The sequence below is a fragment of the Dermacentor albipictus genome, chromosome 9, assembly GCF_038994185.2.
Source record: "Dermacentor albipictus isolate Rhodes 1998 colony chromosome 9, USDA_Dalb.pri_finalv2, whole genome shotgun sequence".
Classification (NCBI taxonomy): Eukaryota; Metazoa; Arthropoda; class Arachnida; order Ixodida; family Ixodidae; genus Dermacentor; species Dermacentor albipictus.
The window spans coordinates 70,494,702-70,508,927 of record NC_091829.1 but is presented as its reverse complement, the minus strand read 5'-3'; the positions used below and the strand labels follow the sequence as shown (position 1 = coordinate 70,508,927).

Sequence of the window (14,226 nt, the reverse complement as noted above, 5' to 3'; positions counted from 1 at the left end):
TTACCAGCATCCTGCTGACCCATCACGACCCCTGTTTTTCGTGGTGGACCCAGTTCACATACTAAAGTGTATAAGAAATAACTGGCTGAATCAAAGAAACATTGGCAAATGCATGTACTTTAGTGAACCGATGAGTGATGACGCTGAAGCAAAGATACTTACAGCATCTTTCAAGGTATTATGCCAGCTGCACGAAGCTGAAAAGCATGAGCTCTTGGAGCTAGCACCAACGCTCACTTTGAAGGCACTGAACCCCTCGAACATGGAACGGCAGAACGTTAAACTGACCTTAAAGATCTTTAACACATCTTCTGTTACTGTTCTCAGCGTTGCATCGTTCCAGCATGCAAAGGAAACATTTCAATATGTCGACACCATTTTGACTTGGTGGAACATTATTAACGTCAAGACGCCAAGAAAAGGACAGCGGTTGCGAGATCAATTGCAAGGTCCAATAGTTTCATCGTCATGTCCTAAACTAGTATTCTTAGAGAGAATAGTGCAATGTCTTGATCACTGGGGAAGCCTCAAACTGGGGAAGCTTCATTTTGAGTATGTTCTTTTGGGCAAATTTCAAACTGATAGCTTAGAGGATCGCTTTGGAAAGTACCGGCAATTGTCTGGTGCCAATTACCACGTGTCTGTAAGGCAGATATATGAATCTGAAAACAAATTGCGTTTGCAGAAGGTTCTGGACCTGCCAGATTTGGACATTCTACTACCACCGAGCGCGAACACGTTGGAGACAAGTGTAAATTCAGGAAACGGCCAGTTTGAGAAAAAAACATCAAGGCTAGCGGCACTAACCTATGTTGCCGGCTATTGTGTCCATGCAGCTCTAAAGAAGTTGACATGCGCATCTTGCAGTGAAAGCCTTGTGATGCAAGATGTCGATCTAGATGACCCTGAGAATGCATTAATCACGAAGATGACAAGGGGTGGCCTAAAGTTTCCGCGAGCAGTTGTAGTTAATGCTGTACTCTTTACTCAAATTATATTGGACAAGCTCAGGACACCAGAATATGCCGCACGATTTTTCAGCCTTCCTAGGCAGCAAGATACTCTTGTCGGCCTTGTGTTCGCTACCATTCATGACTTTGAGCATGTAGATGTATGTGATTTCGGTCATCCTGCACAGGAGGTAATGGGGCATGTTGTAAGTGCTGCAACGAATACACTGCTGAACAACTTGTGCCGGACAGAAGCAACGCCAAAAACGACCGAAAATTGTAGACCTTGAAGGCCTGAGATGTTTCTCATTATTTATTTTTTATTCAAGAAGCTCTGTTTTGTTGAAGGGGAAAATATTAGCGAAATTTCTTTTCCCTTACTGCGGGAACCTAAACGTGACGAGCATAACATACGTACGCGCGTCCGTGTTTTGCACAAGGCCACCTTTCAGCGCCTTTACGTGTAGCCCGTTACCTGAATCAGAGCCCACATTCCAGGAATCCCGCCTCCGCTGCCAGCCTGCAAGAGGAGGAGTCGCTGCTGGTCGTCCTTGAGGAACACCGGGACCATTGACGTCCTGGGCTGCTGGCCGCCTTGCAGCCTATTCGGCGCGTCAGCTTGCGCTGCGAACGCGCTCATGTAGTTGTTCATGACGAGGCCTGGCACCGACGCCTTCTTGCTTCCGAACCTGCGCGCGCGATAAGGCCTGCGTCTTACCGCGTCGTACACTACACTTCGCTGCACACTGTCAAGTGGGAGGTTGGAAGCTCGAATATTCTTACCCCCCCCCCCCCTCCCCCACTCATTTTAGAATTTCCCCCAGGCTCTTACGTGCACAAGCAAGAATGCCCAAGCATCTCGTCTTCCAAATGTTCGCCCGCGCTTTCTCGATTAGCAGGCGTCGAGATTATTGGCCTTTTTCATAGGTCGATTCCGAGCAGGATTTCTTGCGCCACTGCAACGAATCCGAATTTCACTGACCGATCTGGAGCGGGTTCGCGCGTTCCGCTGGTCGTTTTGGATCAACTTGCTCCGCGCCGGATCGCTCTCACTTGCTCCACCGCCCAGAGGCGGGTTCAGGCGAAAATAGCTCGCGTCACTGCCGTCTTCAAGCGAAATCGGTACTCGGTTGGTACGCACAACATCGTGTTGCTTCGGAAAATGGCTACGTTCGCTGCTGCTGCTGCTGAGCTCGCGTTTAGCGACGAGAGCTCGGAAGACAGCGATTACTAGCTGACGCAGGTGCTGTACGAAGCGTTTTATGCACGTTGTCCATGCACAATCCTTGCGGACACGACATGGAAATGACGGACTCTGCGACTTCCGCGGTCAAATTACGCGCAGCGGACGGCGCGTTTCGTTGCCGTGGAAACGTACAGAGCGGAAGTCGGGCATGGTTTCCGGAGCCGGTTTGTGCGACGTGTACGCAGACTTCCTGTGTGATCCTCCACGGAGCATTTTTGCGCCCCGCTGGCCGATGCATATTTGTGAAACCCGAGCGCTCGCTCGAGAATTTCGGTGGCCGCTCCAGATCGACCAGTGAAAAACGCCATATGTCAGCTGACGTCTGTGCGGCGAGGCGGGCGCGCAATTTGAACCACCGCCTACTCAGTGACGTAGCAGGTGAAGCGAACGCTCTAAAAGCGAGATGCGCATGCGCGAACTAACGCATCGTTTTGATCACACAACCAGCGCGCCAACCGTTGCCTCACAGTAAACAAACAAGCAAACAAAGCTGCAATTACTTACCGACGTAGAACTTACGATTATCAGACTACAGTTCGCGCGATTCCCCACACCTTCCATGGAACCCTACGTTATTTCTCGCAATATATTTCTGCTATTAGTATTCACGATGCGCAAAGCAATTACGGAAGCTAGCATATTTCCTCTTGATTAGATTGTTGGTTTTATATATTAACTCTGCTGTGTACAATGTACGATCGTGATAAATACGCTGCGTCTGAAATTATCGTGGGGCTTTGTTTCCTGCAGACCGTAGGGTTCGTGATGCGTGCTTACGGGACGTTTCATGGTACCACGCCCAAGTCACGACGATGAATGTTCATATTTGTAAGAAAAGGGTGGCTTCTTTCTTTTTTAAGTGATAACCGGTAAGCTTCCTGTTCTTAGGACAAGGATAATACATGTGTTGGGTATTCACCACCGCACTGCCTCCTAACTAGGCATGTTTATTCCCCACGTTGAGAAAGTTTTGCAGCCCATGTTTCTGTAACATTTTGGTTATTCGTTCAGAACTTACGGTTCGTTGATGCCGGATATGATGGTGATGGCTTTGAAGTCCTTCGTTATGGACAGGTGGACGCCGCCGTAGTCTTCGACGATCGTATGAGTAGATTGCGTGGCTATTTTTCCAGCGGTAATGCTGCTTCTTATTTCCTCCACCAGTTCCGGAAAGCCCTGCAAGTGCGCATTTGTTGATGTTTGTTTCAGAAGAAGAGAAGTTTCGAGGTCACCTAAGCACTTACGATTTGGGAATGCGAAAGCATCAATGTGCAAATGTGAACGCTGCTGAGCGGTCCTTCGAATTTTGCGCTGCGAGTAATGTTTGCGTTAATGGTCGTTCCGCCCACCGTCTATTCGGAACAGTTGACGACGAATGGTGCATTTCTCTGCCTGTCTCTTCGCTCGTTTCGCTGCGTTCTTGCGCGCTTCTGTACTTCGCCTGCGGTGTACTGGCATAAACGGCCACGTTCCGCTGTTGCCGAGGCGGACGCCGACGATGTAGATGCTCCAGATTCGTGTAGCGGTATGCGTGCTGCCCGAGCCAGCGACGAGCGCAAGCTAGCGTCACAACCGCGCTAGGCGCGCGGAGTAGAAGCAACACCCCAACACTAACCGCACGGAGACCATTCGACTACAAGGTAACCCTTACACACACAAAGTAATCGCAATATACGGAAGGGAAACCGGCTAGCTTTGTGCGGTGTAGGGTGTAAGAGTTGGAGGGGGTTCCCACTGCTGGCAACCAGTTGTACGAGTTGAGGTCGGGCATCAAATATGTGGTAGCTGGCCCATGCCATCGTCCAACTCGCTCACGCTTGGGACGTGGTGGTAGGGAGGAACATGCTCTCATCGAGAACTAGGAGTATGGGTTTTACTTACAGAATTTACATTACGACAGGAGGTACATTTAAACAGTCTAGTGTGGCTCCCAGATGTAGCACGAGGCACGAGGCACACAGCACAGGAGCTCACGAACACGAGTAGCAGCCGACAAGACGGCTGCTTAAAAACCCACTGTCCCATCTAGATTCCTAGGTGAGGCAGAACTGCTGTCCAACCTTCATCCAATCGGACCATCCACAGTCGTTGGAGGCGTTGTCGACCCGCCTTTGAGGGGAAGAGCTCACACACTCATATCTTCACTTTGCATTCCCAGAACACACCAAGTTGGGTGAGTCCTCGGAGGCAGCTTGTCACGCTTGACCCCAGCAGCGCCTCTTGATCCTAGAGCTGACTTCTCAGGCAGCCGCCGCGACTGTCAGCAGACTGTGAGGAATTGTGGGGCTCATGAAAACGCACCGCAAAACACCCTTTTCCAGCAGCTATCTTGCTGCAAGTAGACCATGAAGGCGACAGCGAGTCAAGTAGCAATACTCGGTCCGCCGAACGTCGCTAGCCTTGCTGGCGTCGCCAACTCTCCGAAGGAGGCGCATGGTTGATTAACTTGGCTGTGGTCTCCAGTTCTCCGAAGGAAGTGCATGGTCGGTTAACGTTGCTGGCGTCGCCAGTTCTCTGAATGACGTCACCCCCGCAACTCGATCTAAACAACCGCGGCGGGCTGGGATCAGCACCCCTGCAGGCCGATCGTATCAAGGGGAGATCGACCAGCTCGCGCGAGAGGAACGAAACTTAACATGCACCTAGAAGTACCGAGACTATACATATAACCGGAAGACCCAGGACGGAGACGAAGCTGCGCCTCAGCCGACAATCCGCGATCCGACATTCCTTTCCCACCTGATCCCCAACAGCGGCCGAGAGCCATCCTCTTTCTTAAAGCAGAGGCTTTTATTAATTCATTCGTTCATATGCTCCCGCAGTCGGCGCTTCTCAGCAGCATCCGTACCACCGCCGACCACAGGTTGGGAAACCTACAGGGACGGCGACAATTCCCTGGGCAAGCTCAGACGGCTTTTTAGGAAAGCACCCGCCGCAGTGGTGGGAGGCAGACGAAGGGTGTCGCCGTGTATAAGCCGGTAAAATAGGTACGGGCGCGCTCCCGAGCACGTGCTCGGCCAATATGAGACACCTCAGCAGTTGGGAAAGACATCCACCGGACCGGAACACTGTGGGCACTTCATCGTCTGTATTCCTTTTTTCAAAGTTGTTTGGGCTTTTGTTTGCCTCCGTTCTTGGACAGCAAGCCTAGAGGTCTGTGCTAACCTCTTCCAAGCGACGCACTCGCAAAGAGCCCGAACGCCTGGCCGGGGAGCTGCGCGTAACTCTTCTTGTGAGACTTGTGCAAGTGTCCGGCAGTGTGGATCGAGCCCCGCACCTATTGCGGCCGAGCCGAGCGTCCTACTAATTGGGGCAGCGGCCCAGTGGGCAACGTGCGTCGTAAGAATGGGAGGCCGAGCTAGAGTTTTGAAAAGTCAACGAGAAAAGGAAAGGCCTAAGTTCCTTTCGACGAGCTTAAGGTTCACCACGCCAGTCTCTTACCTTCTTGGCTGCTTCTCCTCCCAGCTCCGGTAACTTGGCGAGCACGCTGCTCAGATCGTCCTGCGCTCTGCAGAAAACAAAAAAAAAGAGCACGATGAGCCGAACTACCAAAGGCCCCTGTATTCAATCACAAGCTATTACCATTCACAGTGACAGTGCCCTTGTTGCCTCTCTCTCTCACGCTTTATATATATATATGGAAACACACAGTTTAATGGTTACAAGACTTACATTTGTAAATGCACTTGTTTCTTGAAATCACAGGTAAATTCAGCACTCGATGGCAACCAAAGGTATATGGGATGCCTCTCATTGGGCGCTCACAGGAAGACTACAAATGAAGCCGTAGACGGTCATACGGGCTTGACAAGTTTTGTAGTAAGGGCAGGGAGAAGTGAAATTGATTAAGGAGAACGGCTGAGGACAATAAAAGAAGGCAACGTGTCGCGAGAATGTTCAAATATTCGTACAGGAACAGTATGGACTCGCAGTGTTGAGAAAGTACTAGGAAGCTTACCGTCAAGTATGCGACCGGTATAGTAGGCAACATGGCATGCAAAGAACATCAAACGCAAATTCAGAGGGGCTGAGACAGTTTCATGGGTGCCGGCAATGAAAAAGAAACCTATTGTGAGCCACTACCTCAAAGCAAAAAACAAAATCATGAAAGAAATAATTTATAACTCAAAGGGAAACACTTCACTTTTCGAAACGAGATCAGGATGCCCTTGAAAGCGAGGAACGCCAAGGAAGTTGGAGCATGTGCTTGCTGCGATAACGCTAGGGAAACAATGGAACGTGTTTTATTAGAATGTGAACATATTACCCAGCTGTCAGCTTAGGCTCGGCTGGCCTCCTTGAATGGTCTCAGGGATAACAGGGGCAAAGTAAACGTGTCCGCAAGTGAGACTAGTAAAACGCGATTGGAGGTTTGGCGGCAGAAAAGTTCAGAGAGCACAAACATCGGAGGTATACGAAAACGAGTTTCTCAATAACTGTTCTGAAAGTATGATGCTGGAAATGTTTAGTATGAAAAAAAAAAGGACAGGTAAGAGATTTGGCCAATGAAGAAAGAGAGTGTGGTGGCGCAAAGCATCGCACCGTTTGAATGGTCACACTCATAGCACCCATCCATCCAGTTACCTCGTCATCGGCAGTTAAGTTCAGGCCTTAAAGGGGTGGAGACATCAAAATTTTCGTTCATGCGTTTGTTGATTCAAACGTTGCGTCATGCTTCAGGGAGCACGATACACACAGCGGGATTCATATATATCCGATAAATAATTTAATAATCGCATTATTATACCGAGCGATTTCGGTTTCGGTTTCTGGGCTCCGGGGGGATGCTATGACGTCACAGAGGAGGAAACGCAACTAGGCTTGGTCACGTGGGCCACAAAAAATAGTGACGTAAAACTATGCTGCGTCGTCTGCTCGCGCATACGCGTGCTCTGCCAGCAGAGGTCAACTGGCGATTCGAAGTGCATGTCGCGATTATTATAATTATTGCGAAGAGCGACAACAACGGTAAGAAAATATTGCGGCTTGTGAGAGTCGGTGATTCATTCCGAAGCGCCGTTAGCGCTAGCTTCGAAGTGAACCGGAAAAGGCCTAGCCACGATATCGGCGGCGCCGAACGATCAGAGGCGGTGAAGCTGCCGTCGGTGCACTCCTCGGACGCTGATTGGCCGCTTCGCCGTACGGCTGCCGCACAAATGGGCCCCGTGCCCGTGCTCTCTACGGCTAGGAAATCTCGCCGTTCGCAAGCAAAACCGCGGTCGCACGGGGGCCCCCGAACGGCAAACGGCGTGCGGCGAGTTTCCGTGCCGGTAACGTGGACGGGCCTTCACACTGAGAAAGGCCAAGCGAAGGACAGACCGCTCCGAGCTGCCGAACTATGCGACTATGCGAGGAGAGAAGCGGACAACACGAACGCCGCATACCCTGGTCCCTTTCGGAATCGGCCGGCTACTGTTTTACACTCAAACGTGCAAAGGCCCGTCGGCACAGCAACTCGCCGCACGCAGTTTGCCATTCGCGGGCCGCCGTGCGGCGTTCGTGTTGTCCACTTCTCTCCTCCTGTGTCCGTGTCTGCACGCCTTACCCCTTCTTTGTATTAAGAAAGGATTTCTATATGCCTGTAGCTCGGTCATAGTGGAGGCTATGCTCGGTCGCTCGGCTCAGCAGGCTCCGTAACCGGCATTTCATCGCCACTCATCATACGTCACGTTTTTGTGCTGGTGTGCTATGACGTCAATATTTTCGTTCCTCCTCTGTGACGTAGTAGCTGCCGCGCTAGCGATGGGTCTCGACTACGAGAAGGAGTTTTTAATGACTTTTTGGAGCTGAATTAAAATTATTTTGAAATGTTTGCAGCGTCCGATACCTCGTTCGGGGTGTCCTTGCATACCGAAGCAGCCTACAACATGCTTTTTATAGCCTCAAAATTTGGTGTCCCAACCCCTTTAACAATACTTTGAGCTATGCACTTAGTGGTTTGCTATTGCGAAGCTTACTAGCAACGGCTGAGCAAAGGTCTTGAAATTTGCCGGTAGAGGTGATATGAGGCGTAAACATTTGACTGCGCGATGCGATCTTATCACATAAAATTTACACCCTTAAAGGCGTAAGGCTATCAAGGCTGTCCCAAGGCTATTATCCTCACTCGTAAGGTCATAAAAATTTTATTGTGCATGAAAACTCTCTCAAACTACAGCTTTGACGAGAGAAACCATAATTGAAAACTCTACAATATTTCTAGCCATAATCGGCCAGAACGTCAGAGCAATAGTCTCTAAACTTTAATGTAGTCTTCGCATCGCCTGCGGTAGCTATAACCACGTTTGCTTGCCCCGAATAATCGCAAAAAAGTGTAAAGAAAACTTCATACCTCTTGATCAATTCTTTATCCTCCGAAGTTATATCCTTTATTGGCTTAATGTCTTCTGAGCGGCTGCAATACAGAAAAGAACTTATCAGAATAAGTCCCAAAGGTGGACTAACAGATGGTAAGAGAAAGCCTATTTTTTTTTTCGGGCCCAACCCCAATTTTCTCCTCGAAAACAATAAGGTTATTAATATTATGAATATTAAAATTGACTTGTGACTAAGTGAATATTATTTAGGCACTTCATTTATTTATTCATGAGTGTACGAATCGAATATTACCCCATTGAATACGGTCTTCAGATTGAATCGTCACTGTTTCCAAACAGTAGTAGTTTTTGAATAGGTTGACATTTCTAATAACCTACTATGCATAATCAAGCATCAAACTGAATTTTAAAAAAACCAGGTGTGATATATTTCATCCAGGCTGCTGTAGTAGACATAAAAACATGAGAAGGCAAGTGGTCGAGCACACAACGTCGCCCACTGAGCCCGGCTTTCCTGGCTACACACCCACCAATGGCAATCGCCGATGGTTCCAGAGTTTACGAATTAACACCCTATTTGCTCCGAATGCTCTATTTGTGGCTTCATAAACAACGCTTGGGGTGGTGGCGTGGAGCAGAGTCACAACACCCAGGCCTCTAATCTGAAGGTCGTAGGCTCGAATCCTTGTCCAGCCCACTACATTTTTCAGGCTTGGAGGGGAGCCTGACACCGATAAAAAAAAAGAAAAGATACCGAGAACTAGGGGAGCTGTGCTAGTCCAGGCGAGGCCAAATTAAGAGCGCCCGCTAAACTTCAACACAGGCACTCCCTCACCAGAGGAGTCATAAGCCTCCCTGGTGCAGTATTTGGCCGCTACCTCCCTGGTTACTCTACCAATTAACCCGTGGCCCTACGTCACCAGCACCAGCGGAGCATCTGACCGAGGCGGCGGTCAGACCTCGGACGCGAGAGAGTGTGCTAACAATCTCTGGATCTGGAAAGGCCGCGACTGGAAACGGAACCTGGCAACGCTTAAAAGGCGAACCCAATAGAATAAGGCTAGCCTAGCAGGGCCTTTTGACGAATAATCGGGCACTGCCTGGGATATTACTGGTCTTTGTAAGGTAAGAGGAGCTGGTCACGCTCATACAGTGCTGACTAACAGCAACGTCCCCTGATACAGATGTCGCACAGGCAAGAGTGTATACGGGGTAGCATTCCTCATTCATAAGTACCCAGCGGGCAACATTGACGAACTCCGCAGCAATAATGACAAGGTAGCCTTCATTGTACTGAATGCTGATAAGTGTTACCAGGTGACATTCACTAAATCTAAAATCACTAATGAACCTACTTACAAACAGGGACGTTTCATACTCAGGAAGGTTAACGAAGTTAAATATTTAGGTGTTCATCTAACTGCTGATCTGTCTTTTTGGAGCCATATTGATATGACCGTCAGGAAAGCCGGGAAAATGCTTAGCCTACTTATACGAATCCTTAAAACTGCCCCTCAGATTCTTAAAACCATAGCATACAAGTCGCTGGTAAGGCCGCAATTAGAATATGCCACCGCCTCGTGGGATTCCCACCAGCGGTACCTAACTGATATGTTAGAAGAGATACAAAACCACGCTGCCAGGTTTATACCAATGCAGTACTCTAGGTATGCAAGCATGACAGCAATAAAGAAACACATCGGACTAGAAACGCGACAGATAAGACGCCAGAAGCACCGACTGAAACTTCTGCACTCTATATAGACTGACGCGACACGCATTGACAAGCTGAAATACCTTAAAATATCCCACTATATCTCAAACAGAACAGACCACAGTTTAAAAATACCTTAAATTTCCTGCAAAACGAACTATATAACAGCTTTATTTATTTCCCCAAAGTATTTCTAAATGGAATAAATTGCCAGTTGAAATTGTGAGTGCTCCTCGGGATGCATTTTCAAGGCTAATCAATGATTTGTAATTGCAATATTCTTCCAATCCGATGACTGCAGGCTGAATCAATTTTTTCTTGTACTGTTATTCATATACTTCTTTGTACTTTTTCATGTACTTTAATCATGTACTAGTTTTTTTTTATCTTGATGCCTTGCTGCTTTGTCATCCCTCACTTTTGTGCGATTACATTCTCGTGCTAGTCGCTTTGTGTTGTTCCCACTCCCCTGCTATAAAGCTTCGGTGCTGCAGGGTGTACTGTAAATAAATAAATAAAACATAATCAAGGAGTACAGGTGGCATACGGGAATATCTTGCGAAATATCCGTAAAAATTCCACAGCTAACTTCTTTCTACACAAAAGAAGCAAGATATTGCTTTTCAAGAAAGGGCCCAGGCAAGTAACCGCAATCTCGCTAATGGTATACACTGCGTGCTTAGGCGAAGCAATCAAGCTGTCACAATGGGAAGGGTTAGGAGTAATTCCCTATTTTCCAATCTCCACCATCTACTGTAATTCACCACAATCCAGTCTAACCGACCCTAATCCACCCTAATCCACCTCAATTCACCTTAATGGAACCTAATCCACCCTAACCCACTTTAACCCACGCTAATGCACCCTAATATACTTTAATCTAATCGGTAATAAATCATAAATTAGCTTTGGTAATCAATAATGATCTCTTTTACACGGCTGGACATGCTTTCATTTGATTCTGGTTTTCCTTAGGCCAGGTGATAGTTCTCGGTACCTCACAACGCGACCTTGCAACATAGAGATCAAAGGCCTTCGCCTTGATAAAGTGGCAAACTGCCAAATGGAAATGAATGAAAAATGTAGGCTGGCTAAGACGAGGTATGCTTATTTCGCAAGAGTAAACTTACTGTGAGGAACTGATCTCACTTGTCCATTCGCGAAAAACTGCGGTGACTGCGCAACAACCATGGCCCTGCTTATATTGACTGTGTTCCAAGTTCCAATGCTCGCTGTAGATCTGACGACGCCGGCAAAAGAGAGAGCTTCGCGAAGACAGCATCGATGTCAAAGACGTAGCACGCGCTATTTTGCGGGCCAAGCAAGGTGGCGGTTGAGAAGAAGGCTTGGAAACTCGCCGGGAAGGTTGTCTACCCGCAGGAAAAAGAAACAAGATTTTGTTACGTGCTTCGTGTAAGCTACGAAGGTTCACACACGAAAAGTGTTAAAACACAGCTATGATACGTGTTTTTCTTAGCTTTTTCTTGTCCGTCGACGCAAGGTGACCCCTAGAAGCACAGCCATCCTGCATATGGTTTAGGACGCCTCGCGTTCAGCGGGTTAGTCATCAAATTAGTTTCGTGTCCCACGTTGGCTAATGTTGGATCAAACTCATAGAATTCTGCGAAACAGTCTACACTAGCATTAGGACGACGCAACGAGCTACGGAAAGAAGAATGATGGGTGTAACGTTAAGGGATCAGAAAAGAGCAGATTGGGTGAGGAAACAAACGCGAGTAAATGACATCTTAGTTAAAATCAAGAGCAAGAAATTGGTATGGGCCGGACATGCAATGTGGAGGGAAGATAACCGATGGTCATTAAGGGTTACAGACTGGACTCCAAGGGAAGGGAAGCGTAGCAGGGGGCGGAAGAAATTATAGTGGGCGGATGAGATTAAGATGTTTGCAGGGACAACATGGCCAGAATTAGCACATGACCGGGGTAGTTGGAGAAGTATGGGAGAGGCCTTTGCGCTGCGGTGGGCGTAACCAGGCTAATGATGATGATGACTTTAGACTGAAACAGCTGTCGTTAAATCCATTGTATGCGAACGAAAAGAAAAAGTACATTCGACAATCGCGAGCGGGACAATCGTATAACGAAGGCTACTCGATTCGTATTCGACATTTCGAATGTTCGCACCTCTCCAATTGTGAGGGACCCGTCGCGAAACGTCACTCCGCTCAGAAATTTGAGTGCGAACTATCGAGTGAATTGGCCGGAAGATTTACGCTGTGCGCGTTGCCCGTTCTTGAGCCAAAGTGTGTACTTTTTGGTGGGAGTACTTACTTCAGCACTCGCTCCGGTATCGCTTCGAGGAGCAGCACACCGCTGGAAGGGAACGGCGGGGCGTAAAGCGTGGCGGAGTCAAGTTTTTTCGTCACTGGTGGGTACCAGACAGGCGTGTAACTTTTGAAGTCATCCATGGTCAATAAGGCTTCTGCAGAAACAAAGAGGAACACGTCGGTCTTTTTTTTTCATTTGCTTCTTTAACGCCACAGTTAGAGCTGACGCAGACTCCCCCAGGGGCGTATCCAGCTACTCATTCTAGGGAAGCGGGATGGGGGGTGCTTGCTCGAAGTTAGGCTTGGTGGAGGGGCGTCTCTGATTTATTTTACGACGTTACTGTTGTTATCCCAAGGCTCCCGCCATAATGTAAGTGCTGTTAATATTTCTTAACAGTCATTCCACTCACCTGTTCTAATGGATGTGCAAATTCTTCAAAGATTCTGGGAATCAAAGCTTTACGGGCGATCACGCTTAGGATATCGCCACAATTTACTGTGCCAAGCCTCCAAATTTCGAAGATTGGTTCTCGATGTATTGTGGGGGAAACAAATGCAGTGCCTGCTGCCTTAATTAAGGCGATGTTAAACTCAGTGTTGCACTAAATGAAGCGCGACATTACTACATATCACACATCGAGTGCTGCATTCATGAATATTATCTTATGTTGCGCAATATATGCAGTCCATCCAATTTCATTTAAATGATATTTATTCTACATTCACAGTAAGACATAATAATGACGCCAAAAGTTACTCGTACATAGGAGAATTTAAGTGTGAAAGCTGAAACCAAAGAAAGCACGGCAACATTGCTACTACTTGTAGAATCATACAGGGACAAAGTAACATTAATCAAATCATGCCCATCAAGCGAAGATTGGGGCAATCAATAAATCCATGGTTATATTTTTATGAGAGAAAGTACTTGCTGTAAATGTTACAGAATCAACATGACGGCAGCGTTAAGAGAAAATCCGTCCAAAAGCCGACAAAATATACGACATCGTATTACACATCTCACTGAATGCAGCTCCGGAAAGGAAACAAATGTGTAATTGTAAGCTACGCCACCCACTCCCCAGCTGTATTTCGATATGTATCTCGAATTTAATCGAAATTTAAATAGTACACGAAGATCACGAATACAATGCAAATAATATTGGACGTAAGCCGAAGAGATAAGATCATCAGCCATTCCACTCTGTGAAGGTGGTTGACCAGCGAAGTTGTTTAGTACATGACACAGAGGTGACACATAATTTCGAAGAAAGGTAAGAACTCATTTATTGTCTTGATCGGTGGTCATTATTTCACTCGCAACTGTAATCACATTCTTTGATAACGTGAAACCGTTACACGTGCGCCGCTGGGTGGTCGGTTGGGCCAAATCGATGTGGTATCGCAAGGGTTATGTCTGCAACACGGAACGCGTGAACTGCTCCCTTTTCGGTACCGACACATCCCCAATGAAATCACCGACAACGACAACAGGGCCAGTTTCATCGCGTCTAATTCACGCAAAGTGAGCAGCCATGAAATTTACTGGACTCCCAGATATTGCATTTCTTGCTTGCTTACGGGAGTATGAGCCACTGCTCACGGGGGTATGAGCCGTCCATGATGACAGTTTTCGACATGCCGTTGTGTATAGTGTATGCATGACTAGTAAGAATTTAGGTACCGTTCGCTTCACTTTGCTGAGTGCTTG

The 14,226-nt window shown here is 47.7% G+C and overlaps 1 protein-coding gene across 2 annotated transcripts in view; it reads right to left on the bottom strand.

Annotated features, from left to right (window-relative positions):
• The window catches only part of LOC135908591 (glutathione hydrolase 1 proenzyme-like), a 61,720-nt gene that overhangs the window by 17,346 nt on the left and 30,148 nt on the right, over positions 1–14,226 (bottom strand). For both annotated transcript variants that reach the window (XM_065440412.1, XM_065440413.2), the window contains 5 exons: positions 12,520–12,670; positions 8,528–8,590; positions 5,638–5,704; positions 3,215–3,372; positions 1,426–1,639 (listed from right to left, as the gene is read on the bottom strand). In XM_065440412.1, coding sequence (XP_065296484.1) covers positions 1,426–1,639; positions 3,215–3,372; positions 5,638–5,704; positions 8,528–8,590; positions 12,520–12,670 — 653 coding nt within the window. The remainder of the gene's footprint in view (positions 1–1,425; positions 1,640–3,214; positions 3,373–5,637; positions 5,705–8,527; positions 8,591–12,519; positions 12,671–14,226) is intronic.